Below are 16,290 nucleotides of genomic sequence, written 5' to 3' on the forward strand. Positions count from 1 at the left end.
GTGATAAAATGAAATGTCATTTTCGTAATGAAATTGAACTCTTATTTGTTCTGTAACTTGGTAAACCCCTTAAGCTTGCCAACCCTTGTTACAGTACCAAACAGTGTACAGAAACATGGCAAACTGTACATGCAGCTAGCTTGCAGTAATTCAAAACACTATGGTATAACATGATTGATATAGCTACAGAAACCGATTCGATAATAGTGCATATTGTAATGATCATAAAGTATATTTCAAAAAATAATATATATATTATATTTACAAATCAAAATAGTGTGAAGTGTTTATTTGATATTATTTTTTACTTAGTGGATGAAACGAAGTGATTTCTATTCGAAGTTTGGTGTGCGAATAACACACTACTGTATGATAACCCATTTCCTTGTATCATCAACACACAACATGTCTCGTGGTAGCAGTGCAGATGGGGCGCAGCTTTTTATCGGAAGACTTAGTAAACAAACTCGCCAACGTGATTTAGAGGACATTTTTACTTACTATGGACGCCTTGCTAGATGCGATATAAAATATGGTATGTATCAGCACCGTAGTTTTGGACGATTGCCTTCACGAGGTGTGATGTTTTGGTTTCCGACTGCAATCGGCCACATTATTCCGCCATGTTGTTCCCCCAAAAGTCCATGGGCATCTTTATTTTTGGCAAGTCTACATAAAATCCCAAGAAATCAAACTTTATATTTGGTCTCTGTTTTCTTGTCATGCTTTTGGCGTCCCATGAATATTACATACATATGCTACGGATCGGCAACGGTAGCGACATCGCGTTGTACATTAATAGTGCGCGTGGGCGGAGCTCAAGAAATGTTTGGTCACGTGCTACTACGAAATAATGACGTCTGGAGTAAATATGAGACGTGTATCACGCTTATTTGTTTAACGCAAGTGATCTTCTATTGACAACTGTAATGTCACCACCAATATTTTGGAAATATCGGATGTAGTGTTGTTTTTGATGTTTTAATCACAATGCAAATGTTTGTCAAAGGCCAAGTGTGAGTGTGTGTGTTGGTATGACAAAAATCAACAAGAGTACTAATATTGATAAGAGGTGAGAGACACATTAACAATATGAAATAATGTGGAAGAGGTAATGTATTCTGTAGTAAAAATTATAACTACATTAGATAAAGACAATTCAGTAACTGTCTGACCAACAAAATGAAATCCAATTTTCAAGTGCAATGGTGTAGAATTTTAAGTATTAGCACAACTGAACTGATAAGGTTCAGTAGTGCTATAGCCTATAGGTATGGCAAAGTGTGTGTGTGTGCGTGTGTGTGTGTAAACAACATAAATGCATTCCATGAGTGATATGCAAATAAGGTGTAACAATGACCATTTTTGGTGAAAAACACATCTCAAAAAGTACTTGGTCAGTGAGCCAGAAACTTGTTCACAAAATTGGCCCTAGCAACCATGACCACGCCCTTAGCAACAACCAAATGGCAGTATATTGTGGTCAAATAACGTCTGGTAGGCAATTTAAAAAATGTATGCAAATATCCCTAGCAAGCATGACCACGCCCATAGTAACAGCCAAAAGTCATGTATTCCACAAAGATAACAGGGATTAATAGACAATTGAATAAATATTCAAAAAATGTATGTAAATTTGCCTAGCAACAAGACCACACACGTAGCAACAGCCAAATGATCATGTATATTGCAAAAATAATATCAGGAATTAATACAACGGTGAACAAAAACATTCCAAAATGTATGCAAATATATCTCTAGCAACATGACTACGTCCATAGCAACAGCCAAATGATTGCGTATATCGCAAAGATAATGTGGTTGGATAGGCAACTGGATTCAGCAAATGAACACCTATTGTTAGCATGGACTAGCATATCGATAAACATTTTTAAAAACTGTACAGTTGTGCTACAATGCCATTGGTGGTATTTTTTATGTAAATATATGCCAATTTATGTTAATGAGCCAAGGTCCTATGAATAAATACTGTGGAGAACCCTGTAATGTATGCGGTAGCCTGCAAATTCGTGCAATGTCTGAAACAGAGCTAGAAAATCGAAAATAAAACTGCATAGTGGAAGAGCTGAACAACAGAACCACTTCTACACATTGCAAAAAAAAAAGTCAACAAAAAATCCAGTATAGCTTTTCTGACCAATAGGTCGCTTGTCATTGTGTACACACTCTCAGATTGATTGCCAATTTTTCTTTCGCAAATGTGGCTAATGATGTAAAACATATTTTCGCCAAGTATGAGTTTGATTTGCAAATGCGAATGTGGCAAGTGGGCAGTGCGAACACAGGACAACTAACTATTTAAAAGAGAATGCAAGATAAAAACAACTCCAGGCTCATTTCTCTTGTAAAGGGTTTATCAAACCCTCTAGCTACACAGAAAACTCTCTCAAGTTTGCAATATTTACTCCATGTGATAGCACCTCTAAATATGAATGGATTTTTTGTGTATGTGAAAAATTGTTTCTGCTGACTTCTTTGAGGTTTTTATGAAGTTTTTATATACAATTTCAACTGGCGCCCTATCCTTTACCGCTACCTTAAGGTTTTATACATATGATAGATATCCCATAAATCATTGCTACCATCAGTGGTGGCCATGTTTGATATCCCTACTTGTAAATAGGATGACAGCTTGTATCCATGTCTCATTTATCCCTGAAGATGCCATAGACTCCATGCAAATGACCCCCTAGGCCAAGGACTTTTTAGGTTGCACACAGTTGTACACAATGTTTTGATAGTGATCATTTTACACCAAAACAGGTATATCAGTAATTATGAAATATTGAATTTTAATTTACATGAATGTATGGTCAGTAACTTGACCAAGAAATTGGGGAAAATTGGTATAAAACACACTTTTTTGGTCAAAAAAGCATGTGAAATTTAGTTTTTTGATAAATACAAGGATTACAATTGGAAATTAGCTGTAAAAATTAATAGACAGATAGTATGGGTGTTGGGTAAAATATTTATCATAAAATCAACAAGTACTGTCCGTTGATGTTTACAGTAAATACAAACAAATTTGCATATCATATATACAAATACTGCATACATGTAAGTCTACAGATAGCAGCATAATGATACGTCTCACGGATGATTATATCCAACACTTCGTTTGTTAACAAAAATCTGACGAAAGACAACGATGTAGATCCTGCCACATGATCCTGCCGTAACGTCTTTATCAGTTCATGTAAACCAACACATAGGAGTAATCGTACGGCATTGCATCTGTGGTTTGTCATCGGCAGGATCACACGATCGCGGGATCTGCCATTGACGTTGTCAGTCCAAAAGTTGAAGTTATAGGAGGGTTTTTGATAAGTTCTAGGACAAAATTTACTCCCTCAAAAAAGTAAAATTCTTCATCATCATCATCACTACCACTGTCTAGAAATTGTCAAACGAAAAACTCTCTGTCGTCCCGATTTACTTTGTTCAATATATTAGCATAATGTCGAAGGTCAACATACATATCCATAGCGGCCGCCATATTAGGCATTACTCAGTAGGTGCTATTTGCATTCGGTGGCAAAAAGTGAGAACAATCGAACACATGACTGTTTCCCGCCTGAATAATTTAATATTTAATAAGATAACATTGTGTACATCATTACTTATTATGGGCAAAAGGGCGGGACAGTGATAAACCCATTACAACGTCACTTTATTGACAGCATATGCAAATTACCCTGTTGTTGTTGATATCAACGACTTGGCCTACAGTGCAGAAGTGCTTTGTCGACGATATCAATGACATGGTGTCACAAGGGTTAATACTCAGTGTAACCATACACTGTACTCCACCTCCCTCCTCCCTCCTCCCTCCTGTAAACTTGGACTGTTGTTATCAGAGATGGTGAATGATCAGTAAATATAGATTTATATCAATGATATTTTATTCCTTCTCAAAGGTTGTACATGTAAGTATAGTCAGTCTAAAAGGAAGGTACCTAATTAGCATACATTTAAGAAGATTATATTTGAATTAAGACAGCGCCCTCTAGTCGGACAGTGATCATTAGTGATTTTTAGCACAACTGAACGGAGGTTCAGTAGTGCTGTAGGGATCGCCCGGCGTCTGTCTGTGTGTGTGTGTGTGGGTGTGTGTGTGTGTGTGTGTGTAAACAACTTAAAGTCAAAAACCGCTGAACCGATTGCCATGATATTTGGTGGGTCCATTACCTTGGGTGTCTAGTTGGGAAATTGTTCAAATCAAAATGATCGCATCACAGGTGTGTGATTTGGGTCAAAAAATGTGATTTTTGGTCAAAAAACTTAAACTCAGAAACTACTGGGCAGATTGGTGCAAAATTTGGTGGGAACATTGTTAAGGGGGTGTAAAGTAAGATTTGTTCATGACGTGATGATTCCATCAGTGATATGCAAATTAGGGCTAAAAATGTGTCTTTTTGGTTAAAAATCTATAATTCCAAAACTACTGAGCAGATTGGGCTGAAATTTAATGGGAATGCATCTAGGGATGTATGGATGAAGAAATGTTAAGCATACAATGATTCCATGAGTGATATGCAAATTTGGTGTAAAAATGTTCATTTTTGGTCAAAAACTTATATCTCAAAAAGTATGTGGTCACTGAGTCTGAAACTTGGTGAGATGTTTCTGAAAGTGTTATTCTGCAGATTTTCTCCAAAACATTTTGAGAAAATTGGCCCTGGCGACCATGACCACGCCCTTAGCAACAACCAAATGGCAGTATATTTTGGTCAAATAACATCATCTGGTAGGCAAATGAGTTAAATATTCAAAAAATGTATGCAAATACCCTAGCAACCATGACCACGCCCATAGCAACAGCCAAACGGTCGTGTATTTCACAAAGATAACAGGGATTAATAGACAATTGAATAAACATTCAAAAAATGTATGTAAATTTGCATAGCAACAAGACCATGCCCATAGCAACAGCCAAATAATCATGTATATTGCAAAGATAACAACAGGAAAAGAAAGACAAATGAATAAACATTCAAAACATGCATGCAAATGTGCCTAGCAACAAGACAACGCCCATAGCAACAGCCAAATGATCACTATATTGCAAAGATAATATCAGGAATTCATACACAAGTGAACAAAAACATACACAGATGTATGCAAATATATCTCTAACAACATGACCACGCCCATAGCAACAGCCAAATGATAGCATATATCGTAAAGATAGCAACATGGTTGGATAGGCAACTGGATAGTCATTCAACAAACGAACACTTCTTGGTAGCATGGACTACCATATGGATAAACATTTTTAAAACTACAGTTGTGCTACAACGCCATTGGCGGTATTTTTCACTAACTTCGTTGCTTCGTATTATCGTCGTCATTGGACAACCGTATCCAATTTGTGGTGATGTTAAATAGTACTGCTGGTAAGAATTCACATGTAATTTTCAAAGAATTTTTATGGAAATAAACTGACTTTAATAGTGATGCAATGGATTTTAGCAACCGAATATAGTTGCAAGTTTATCAATGCTGCAAATGCATGCTAAGAATAAGATATTCACATCCAAAATAAGACCTGTAATTGATTTTTGATAATACAAGAAATGCGTAGTACATGTACAGTGCAAAACCAATTATGAAACATTGACACTTGTACAGTCTTTGATTTTAGGCCAGTTGTGTGTATAAATGTACATGTACATGTATTCTGTTTTGGTCATTGAAATGAGAATTAACTCTCAGCTTTAATCAGTTGACTAATATTGAAAAGAAGTCTTTCCAGACTATTTTAAAGAATAGCTATTTACAAACGTATAAAACTAAAGTGCTAATATTCTTGCAGGTCCTTAATGGTTGCAGGTTGGTGATACTTCTGTAGTGCTTTGAAGGAGGGATTTGTGGCGAGATATTTGTTGTCCTGAATAAAATGTCATTTTATGTATCATTTATGAACAGTGCACAGCATGCACATCTAGTGATATACTGTTACAACCAATTTCAGTATTTATTATTTCAGCAATTTCATCCCAAATGCCCTAAAACAAACAATCGTTCACACCTTTTCCAAAGTAAAGTGACACTGTTGTGTGTCATGTGATAATGTGTTTCCCTCCACTGTCTATGATTACATGAATTACATGGCAAACGTGATGCTATAGACTTTTGACTTGTATTCTTTAACGTCATCAAAAAAGTATAACAGACTTGTATACCTTTTGATAAAGTGGGGATGCTGTGTCTGATCATTGGTTTTTTGTTCAAATTTACTTTCAAAACACATTTAGCTAATAGTTGGACATCGTATATCGTGAAATAAACTGGCAAACCATACATCTCAGTCTGTGGAGCTATCCCTGAGTGATCGTGTGTTCTCTGTAGACTGTATGAGAGTGCCTGAATGTAGTGTGCAGTGAGTGGACGTTGATGACAAGAGTAGTGACAATACCAAGAAAATTGGGTATTATATCTAATCTGGCAATAAATAGACTATTTGAACTCCTGAAACATAAAGCTATGAAAGTGAATTTGAAGCTAGAAAAAAGGGCATTTGTTCAGTAAAATTTTGTCCAATACAAAGACAACATGCAAACATTATATTAGAAATGATATGAAATCCTAGACCAGCTCGAATGTGACAACACAAAATGCTATTATTGTTCAGTGTAAACTTAGCTGACATAGTTCATTCACTTTACAAACAAAAATACAACATACAGCTAAGAGTTTTACAAAAAGACGTATTCATGTGTGAGATACGACTAAAAAGTTTATGACATGTGAAAAATACTCTAAGTAGACTTGTACGAAAATGACAGACTAGAGCTATATATCAACAGAGGAGACAAACGATAGGAAATCAAGAAGTATATATACACCGAACTGTTAAAATTATGTTTGGGTTACAGTAAGGGACCGGTCAGTTTCTCCAGCCGGGGGGGGGGGGAGTGGATTCCTAAATTGGGCTGACAAAGTCACTTACCCCCGCCCCATCTGTAAAACCAAAAACAGGCTGACCCCCATCACTTAATTCACTTAATTCTAAAACATGATGACCCCCCCCCCCCCCCCCCCCCCCATATAATATTCACTTGACAGGTATTTTTTTTTATTGTGACTCAGTTTTGGCTGCTTGACTGTCTTGCAAATACTTTATAAGATCCTGGGATAGCACTATCATAATTATAATTATTGACTGCACAGGGTAAATATACTCCTAAAGGAGTTTAGTAGCATCTTGACAGTGAAAGGTAGGGGGAAAGCTTGAGAAGGGAATATGTACATCTCTTATGGGGGGAGGGTCTCCCCCTAGAAGCACTGGTGCTTTTTAACTCTGAAAAGTCAATTTTGAGACTATTCACACACAATTTCAGACATTGCCAAGTTGATCTGTGCCATTTTCAATTTTTTACGATTTTCCCTTTCTAAAGCCATAACTCAGACATGCTTGAACAGATCTCATTCAAAGTTGGTATTAGGACATTGTTCTATGACATACATGTGCATATTCATTGTTGTCGTGATACGATCCAATATGGCCGCCTGGCAGCCATTTTGTTTGCGAATTTTCCATGTCCAAAGCCATAACTCAGACATACTTGAACAGATCTCATTCAAAGTTGGTATTAGCACAGTGTTCTATGGCATACATGTGCATATCCATTTTCGTCGTGGGACGATCCAATATGGCTGCCTGTAGATGTATCTTGCCATGTCACATTGAGCTTTGAACACTCCACTAAATTTAGTCCATTTTGCAAATGAAATGCTTGTCCTGCTTGCAGATGGGTACGGGTCTATATTACTATGGATGTATTAGTGAGAGTCACTAACTATGATATTACTGACACTACCCTCAACACCGAAGGGCGACTTGTTCTGTATGCAAGCAGGACTAGTGAAATATGTGCACCACCTGCAAGGAAGTCCATAGACTATTAAATTAAAATATCAGACAATGTTATGTCTACTACAAGTTGAATGTTGTTGACAATTATGGACAGTGTTTTTGGTAAATTTGTTAGAAAATTGAAATTCGAATTGCCTCAAAATTATTTTAGAGCCCTAGTTTATTTCAGTCATCATTAAAATTTTCCAGGGTTAAAGCTGTAAGACACTGGAATTATTTATACCCAACCTCAAAAATCCTTTCTTTTTTTCTACATTTCCCAGTCATTGAAGCCCTGGAAGATTTTTACTGATAAAGCCAATATTTGGGCTATTCAGACCCTTTTAAGCAATAACTTAATCCATGCTTTACAAGACAGCACCATCAAGTATCAGAAACTATTCTTTATAACTTACATAGGGTTGAAATATGTGCTTAAAAAGTTAAATAGCATCATTATAGTAAAGGTCAGTACATCTAATGATAGTATCATTGGTAGGGGAGATTTGGAGTTGAAGGCAACTTTAGACTATTTTGGCAAACAGTTCACATCTTTAAAAGACAATATCATCTCCAATTAGAATAGGGTGAAAATATTTAAGAAAAGTTTAGTACCGTTATGACAGTGAAAAGGTTGTTGGTGCATCTGATTGTTGGTTGAATGCGTGAGTGACCTCTGGGGTGAGGGAGTCCTTTGGGGTTTTCCCCCTGGCAGATCTGGTCTGTACAGCTAGCACTGCATAGACATATTGGAACCTTTGCTGTCTGGTCTGTACAGCTGGCAGTGGATAGATGTGTTGGAACTTTGATGGTCTGGTCTGTACAGCTAGCAATGAATAGATGTGTTGGAATTTTGATGGTCTGGTCTGTATAGCTAGCAATGAATAGATGTGTTGGAACTTTGATGGTCTGGTCTGTACAGCTAGCAGTGAATAGATGTGTTGGAACTTTGATGGTCTGGTCTGTACAGCTAGCAGTGAATAGATGTGTTGGAACTTTGATGGTTTGGTCTGTACAGCTAGCAGTGAATAGATGTGTTGGAACTTTGATGGTCTGGTCTGTACAGCTAGCAGTGGATAGATGTGTTGGAATTTTGATGGTCTGGTCTGTATAGCTAGCAATGAATAGATGTGTTGGAACTTTGATGGTCTGGTTTGTACAGCTAGCAGTGAATAGATGTGTTGGAACTTTGATGGTCTGGTCTGTACAGCTGGCAGTGGATAGATGTGTTGGAACTTTGATTGTCTGATCTGTACAGCTGGCAGTGGATAGATGTGTTGGAACTTTGATGGTCTGGTCTGTACAGCTAGCAGTGGATAGATGTGTTGGAATTTTGATGGTCTGGTCTGTATAGCTAGCAATGAATAGATGTGTTGGAACTTTGATGGTCTGGTCTGTACAGCTAGCAGTGAATAGATGTGTTGGAACTTTGATGGTCTGGTCTGTATAGCTAGCAATGAATAGATGTGTTGGAACTTTGATGGTCTGGTCTGTACAGCTAGCAGTGGATAGATGTGTTGGAACTTTGATGGTCTGGTCTGTACAGCTAGCACTGAATAGATGTGTTGGAACTTTGATTGTCTGATCTGTACAGCTAGCAGTGGATAGATGTGTTGGAACTTTGATGGTCTGGTCTGTACAGCTAGCAGTGGATAGATGTGTTGGAACTTTGATGGTCTGATCTGTACAGCTAGCAGTGGATAGATGTGTTGGAACTTTGATGGTCTGGTCTGTACAGCTGGCAGTGGATAGATGTGTTGGAACTTTGATTGTCTGATCTGTACAGCTGGCAGTGGATAGATGTGTTGGAACTTTGATGGTCTGGTCTGTACAGCTAGCAGTGGATAGATGTGTTGGAATTTTGATGGTCTGGTCTGTATAGCTAGCAATGAATAGATGTGTTGGAATTTTGATGGTCTGGTCTGTACAGCTAGCAGTGAATAGATGTGTTGGAACTTTGATGGTCTGGTCTGTATAGCTAGCACTGAATAGATGTGTTGGAACTTTGATGGTCTGATCTGTACAGCTAGCAGTGGATAGATGTGTTGGAATTTTGATGGTCTGGTCTGTACAGCTAGCAGTGGATAGATGTGTTGGAACTTTGATGGTCTGGTCTGTACAGCTAGCAGTGGATAGATGTGTTGGAACTTTGATGGTCTGGTCTGTACAGCTAGCAGTGAATAGATGTGTTGGAACTTTGATGGTCTGGTCTGTACAGCTAGCAGTGGATAGATGTGTTGGAACTTTGATGGTCTGGTCTGTACAGCTAGCAGTGGATAGATGTGTTGGAACTTTGATGGTCTGGTCTGTACAGCTAGCAGTGAATAGATGTGTTGGAACTTTGATTGTCTGATCTGTACAGCTAGCAGTGGATAGATGTGTTGGAACTTTGATGGTCTGGTCTGTACAGCTAGCAGTGAATAGATGTGTTGGAACTTTGATGGTCTGGTCTGTATAGCTAGCACTGAATAGATGTGTTGGAACTTTGATGGTCTGGTCTGTACAGCTAGCAGTGGATAGATGTGTTGGAACTTTGATGGTCTGGTCTGTACAGCTAGCAGTGAATAGATGTGTTGGAACTTTGATTGTCTGATCTGTACAGCTAGCAGTGAATAGATGTGTTGGAACTTTGATTGTCTGGTCTGTACAGCTGGCAGTGAATAGATGTGTTGGAACCTTGATTGTCTGATCTGTACAGCTAGCAGTGAATAGATGTGTTGGAACTTTGATTGTCTGATCTTTACAGCTAGCAGTGAATAGATGTGTTGGAACTTTGATTGTCTGATCTGTACAGCTAGCAGTGGATAGATGTGTTGGAACTTTGATGGTCTGGTCTGTATAGCTAGCAATGAATAGATGTGTTGGAACTTTGATGGTCTGGTCTGTACAGCTAGCAGTGGATAGATGTGTTGGAACTTTGATGGTCTGGTCTGTACAGCTAGCACTGAATAGATGTGTTGGAACTTTGATTGTCTGATCTGTACAGCTAGCAGTGAATAGATGTGTTGGAACTTTGATTGTCTGATCTGTACAGCTAGCAGTGGATAGATGTGTTGGAACCTTGATTGTCTGGTCTGTACAGCTAGCAGTGGATAGATGTGTTGGAACCTTGATTGTCTGGTCTGTACAGCTAGCAGTGGATAGATGTGTTGGAACTTTGATGGTCTGGTCTGTACAGCTAGCAGTGAATAGATGTGTTGGAACTTTGATGGTCTGGTCTGTACAGCTAGCACTGAATAGATGTGTTGGAACTTTGATTGTCTGATCTGTACAGCTAGCAGTGGATAGATGTGTTGGAACTTTGATGGTCTGGTCTGTACAGCTAGCAGTGAATAGATGTGTTGGAACTTTGATTGTCTGATCTGTACAGCTAGCAGTGGATAGATGTGTTGGAACTTTGATGGTCTGGTCTGTACAGCTAGCAGTGGATAGATGTGTTGGAACTTTGATTGTCTGATCTGTACAGCTAGCAGTGGATAGATGTGTTGGAACTTTGATGGTCTGATCTGTACAGCTAGCAGTGGATAGATGTGTTGGAACTTTGATGGTCTGGTCTGTACAGCTAGCAGTGGATAGATGTGTTGGAACTTTGATGGTCTGGTCTGTACAGCTAGCAGTGGATAGATGTGTTGGAACTTTGATGGTCTGGTCTGTACAGCTAGCACCGGGTAATACAATAGCAGTACATATGGAGAAAAAATCAAACTGCTATGGTGTCTTTATTTCTGTAGAAATGGTGGAAAACTTGTGAACAGCATTGCAAAAACATCAATTTCTTCCATATATTGTAAACTCATGTTATCCATTACTCCGTATAGCAGAGTTAAACAAACATATCGTTGTCGGCGTGGCATCACTAAATCATGCCGCAAATACATGCAAAGTATTGCACGACAATTGAAATTTGGACAGTTACTAACAATGGTATAGCGAACAATTTCAGAAACTTTCCCCTCGGCTCAAGCCCTATAAGACTTTAAAATTTAAGCAACTGCTTTTGGCTAGAGCTAGGTTTCCATATGTCATTGATGGCATCCGTTTCAGCATGGAAATTGTGCCATCATAAATGAATTGTTTGCTGTCTCGTTAAATATTTCAAAGAACCTTGGCAAATGGTTTATTGTCAATTGAAATGGCTGTATAAGAATACATGGTGTAGTTTCTGAGACCATACACCGGTTTTAGTAACTGACACACTTCTGCATTCAGCGTGGTATTAACGAAAATGAGGGTCTCAGACATTATAAAATATGCAAATTTGGTAGACTCCTGGCAGACTGTATTGTAGATTAGTTGGCAACAGTAGCCATAAATGTGTTATTTAGTATGAAATTAACTTGTTTATTTGATATGTTAAGTTTAGAGTAAAAATGTTCTTCTGTTTCAAATACATGTATAATTAATCAGTATAATGCATTCTGTTGAGAGTAAAATTAACTTAATTTATGTGTTCTTTTTCTCCTATATGCCGTAAAACCGGATCACCAGGCTCCGGAATGGGTAAGTATTGTTGTAGATAGAAATTTCACTTCCATTGATTAAAAAAATCAATTTATAATTTAAGCATTCATCACTAATTTACCTGTTACCATGACAATACATCAACCAGCTGTTCCATGTGTACATCTAGTTTTTAAACTACATGTATGTATGTACAAGATAAGAACCAAAGGTTGGAGTAGACATTTTGATATTTGTCAACCAAGGAAAGTATGAGTGACCTACATGTACATTGTGTTTAGGGGCCTTGCAACTACGAGTTGCTAAACAAGTAGTGTCAGACCATTAGGTCATCATAATTTTCCTGCTGAATGAAGAAAAATATTTCCAGGCAATATACTTATACTCCCCCAAGCATAATTTGTGAAATATTTGGAAAAATAATCCTTGTTTTTCATATTACAGCATATGCCTTTGTTGATTATGATGACCGACGAGATGCTGAGGTAAGTACTGCTACCAGTAATGTAATCTACTCCATATGTGTGTATATATGTAGCTAATATTAGTCTATATAAGACTGTCACTGCTAAATATAGTACTTGTCGTTGTGTGTCAGTAAAACATACTTATTTCAAATCAGTCTGTTTTTTTACAAATGCTAAACATTTATGGACATAATTTTTGTCAAAGTTGAAATTTGTGAATGACACTGAACGATACCATGTACAGTAGAAGACATTTTGAACCATGTTTAAAGGTTAGAGTTCAAGTTCCTGTCATTTCTCGAACAACTTATTTTTCATGTGTGTCCTTCATTGAAATAGTGTAATTATCACAAAGTTTTTGCTTTTGTAAAAAGATCTTTTTGAAATTCTTTGTTTGAATATTTCTTCAAATGAACATTTCTTAAAAAAGTCTTGATTAATTATAAAATTTGACAAAAAACACAGGACACCGTGCAGAAAGTCTGACAATCCGAAGTCCTAAGCCACTACCATGATGAGAATAAAGCTATTAAAGTGACCCCTGATCCTTGACCTATGACCCGGCCTTGACAGCCCACTGCCAGCCACTGCCAGTATAATGCCATCAGTCCAGAGTTCTGTTCAGATTCCGATACCGAGCCATTCCGATCTGATCCGATCCATTCTGGGCCTTTGGAAAAGAAATCCAGTTGGCATGGTTGCCTACCTTGACCTGCCTTGTCTTCTGGGCCGTATGACCTTAGCCGACCTCTACTCCACCAAAAGAAATAGAAGTCAGCCAAGTTGCTAAGCAACCCAAACATCAGAGTATGTGACCTCAATATGCATATGTTGTCTGTTTCTTTAATTTTTATATTTTGTAGTTATTATTTTCAGGTAATTTGTTGTCTTGTTGTTGTTGTTGTTGTTGTTGTTGTTGTTGTTATTAATGTTTTGTATGTGTTGTGGTTTGATGTTGGGCCATACTCACTTATTGTGAAAAGTCCTATGAATGTTTTCAGCCAGTCAGCTCACAGCTAGTGTGGAGCTTTCATGTTGAGTTATTCAATCAAGTCACATGATTCTCTAGCCAATGTGTTGAAGTAAAAGTGCTAAAAATTGCAACACCAGACATTTATGTATACCTGTACATGTAGTTTTCAGACATTTGAACATAGTCACATGGTCATTCATAAGCCAATCATGACAGCTCAGGATAGTCACATGATCATAAGATGTGAGTTTGGTAGACTAGTATAGGGTTAAGATGTGAGTTTGTTAGACTAGTATAAGGTTAAGATGTGAGTTTGATAGACTAGTATAGGGTTAAGATGTGAGTTTGGTAGACTAGTATAGGGTTAAGATGTGAGTTTGGTAGACTAGTATAGGGTTAAGATGTGAGTTTGGTAGACTAGTATACATGTAAGGTTAAGATCTGAGTTTGGTAGACTAGTATAGGGTTAAGATGTGAGTTTGGTAGACTAGTATAGGGTTAAGATGCGAGTTTGGTAGACTAGTATACATGTAAGGTTAAGATGTGAGTTTGGTAGACTAGTATAGGGTTAAGATGTGAGTTTGATAGACTAGTATAGGGTTAAGATGTGAGTTTGGTAGACTAGTATACATGTAAGGTTAAGATGTGAGTTTGGTAGACTAGTATAGGGTTAAGATGTGAGTTTGGTAGACTAGTATAGGGTTAAGATGTGAGTTTGGTAGACTAGTATAGGGTTAAGATGTGAGTTTGGTAGACTAGTATACATGTAAGGTTAAGATGTGAGTTTGGTAGACTAGTATAGGGTTAAGATGTGAGTTTGGTAGACTAGTATAGGGTTAAGATGTGAGTTTGGTAGACTAGTATACATGTAAGGTTAAGATGTGAGTTTGGTAGACTAGTATAGGGTTAAGATGTGAGTTTGGTAGACTAGTATAGGGTTAAGATGTGAGTTTGGTAGACTAGTATAGGGTTAAGATGTGAGTTTGGTAGACTAGTATAGGGTTAAGATGTGAGTTTGGTAGACTAGTATAGGGTTAAGCTGTGAGTTTGATAGACTAGTATAGGGTTAAGATGTGAGTTTGGTAGACTAGTATAGGGTTAAGATGTGAGTTTGGTAGACTAGTATACATGTAAGGTTAAGATGTGAGTTTGGTAGACTAGTATAGGGTTAAGATGTGAGTTTGGTAGACTAGTATAGGGTTAAGATGTGAGTTTGGTAGACTAGTATAAGGTTAAGATGTGAGTTTGATAGACTAGTATAGGGTTAAGATGTGAGTTTGGTAGACTAGTATACATGTAAGGTTAAGATGTGAGTTTGGTAGACTAGTATAGGGTTAAGATGTGAGTTTGGTAGACTAGTGTAGGGTTAAGATGTGAGTTTGGTAGACTAGTAGTATAGGGTTAAGATGTGAGTTTGGTAGACTAGTAGTATAGGGTTAAGATGTGAGTTTGGTAGACTAGTATAGGGTTAAGATGTGAGTTTGATAGACTAGTATACATGTAAGGTTAAGATGTGAGTTTGGTAGACTAGTATAGGGTTAAGATGTGAGTTTGGTAGACTAGTATAAGGTTAAGATGTGAGTTTGGTAGACTAGTATAAGGTTAAGATGTGAGTTTGGTAGACTAGTATAAGGTTAAGATCTGAGTTTGATAGACTAGTATAGGGTTAAGATCTGAGTTTGGTAGACTAGTATAGGGTTAAGATGTGAGTTTGATAGACTAGTATACATGTAAGGTTAAGATGTGAGTTTGGTAGACTAGTATAGGGTTAAGCTGTGAGTTTGATAGACTAGTATAAGGTTAAGATGTGAGTTTGGTAGACTAGTATAGGGTTAAGATGTGAGTTTGGTAGACTAGTATACATGTAAGGTTAAGATGTGAGTTTGGTAGACTAGTATAGGGTTAAGATGTGAGTTTGGTAGACTAGGGTTAAGATGTGAGTTTGATAGACTAGGGTTAAGATCTGAGTTTGGTAGACTAGTATAGGGTTAAGCTGTGAGTTTGATAGACTAGTATAGGGTTAAGATGTGAGTTTGGTAGATTAGTATAGGGTTGAGATCTGAGTTTGGTAGACTAGTACAGGGTTAAGATGTGAGTTTGGTAGACTAGTATACATGTAAGGTTAAGATGTGAGTTTGGTAGACTAGTATAGGGTTAAGATGTGAGTTTGATAGACTAGTATAGGGTTAAGATGTGAGTTGGGTAGACTAGTATACATGTAAGGTTAAGATGTGAGTTTGGTAGACTAGTATAGGGTTAAGATGTGAGTTTGGTAGACTAGTATAGGGTTAAGATGTGAGTTTGGTAGACTAGTATAGGGTTGAGATCTGAGTTTGGTAGACTAGTACAGGGTTAAGATGTGAGTTTGGTAGACTAGTATACATGTAAGGTTAAGATGTGAGTTTGGTAGACTAGTATAGGGTTAAGCTGTGAGTTTGGTAGACTAGTATAGGGTTAAGATGTGAGTTTGATAGACTAGTATAGGGTTAAGATGTGAGTTGGGTAGA

General features: G+C 37.5%; 1 protein-coding gene across 7 annotated transcripts in view; it reads left to right on the top strand.

Moving 5' to 3' along the window:
• The first annotated feature begins 396 nt into the window (after positions 1–396).
• The window catches only part of LOC144447981 (uncharacterized), a 109,096-nt gene continuing 93,202 nt past the window's right edge, over positions 397–16,290 (top strand). For all 7 annotated transcript variants that reach the window (XM_078138108.1, XM_078138114.1, XM_078138111.1 and 4 more), the window contains exons 1-3: positions 397–535; positions 12,350–12,382; positions 12,788–12,828. In XM_078138108.1, the coding sequence (XP_077994234.1) occupies positions 406–535; positions 12,350–12,382; positions 12,788–12,828 (204 nt within the window). In that variant the 5' untranslated portion in view covers positions 397–405. The remainder of the gene's footprint in view (positions 536–12,349; positions 12,383–12,787; positions 12,829–16,290) is intronic.

This window comes from Glandiceps talaboti, chromosome 17 (assembly GCF_964340395.1).
Source record: "Glandiceps talaboti chromosome 17, keGlaTala1.1, whole genome shotgun sequence".
NCBI lineage: Eukaryota > Metazoa > Hemichordata > Enteropneusta > Spengelidae > Glandiceps > Glandiceps talaboti.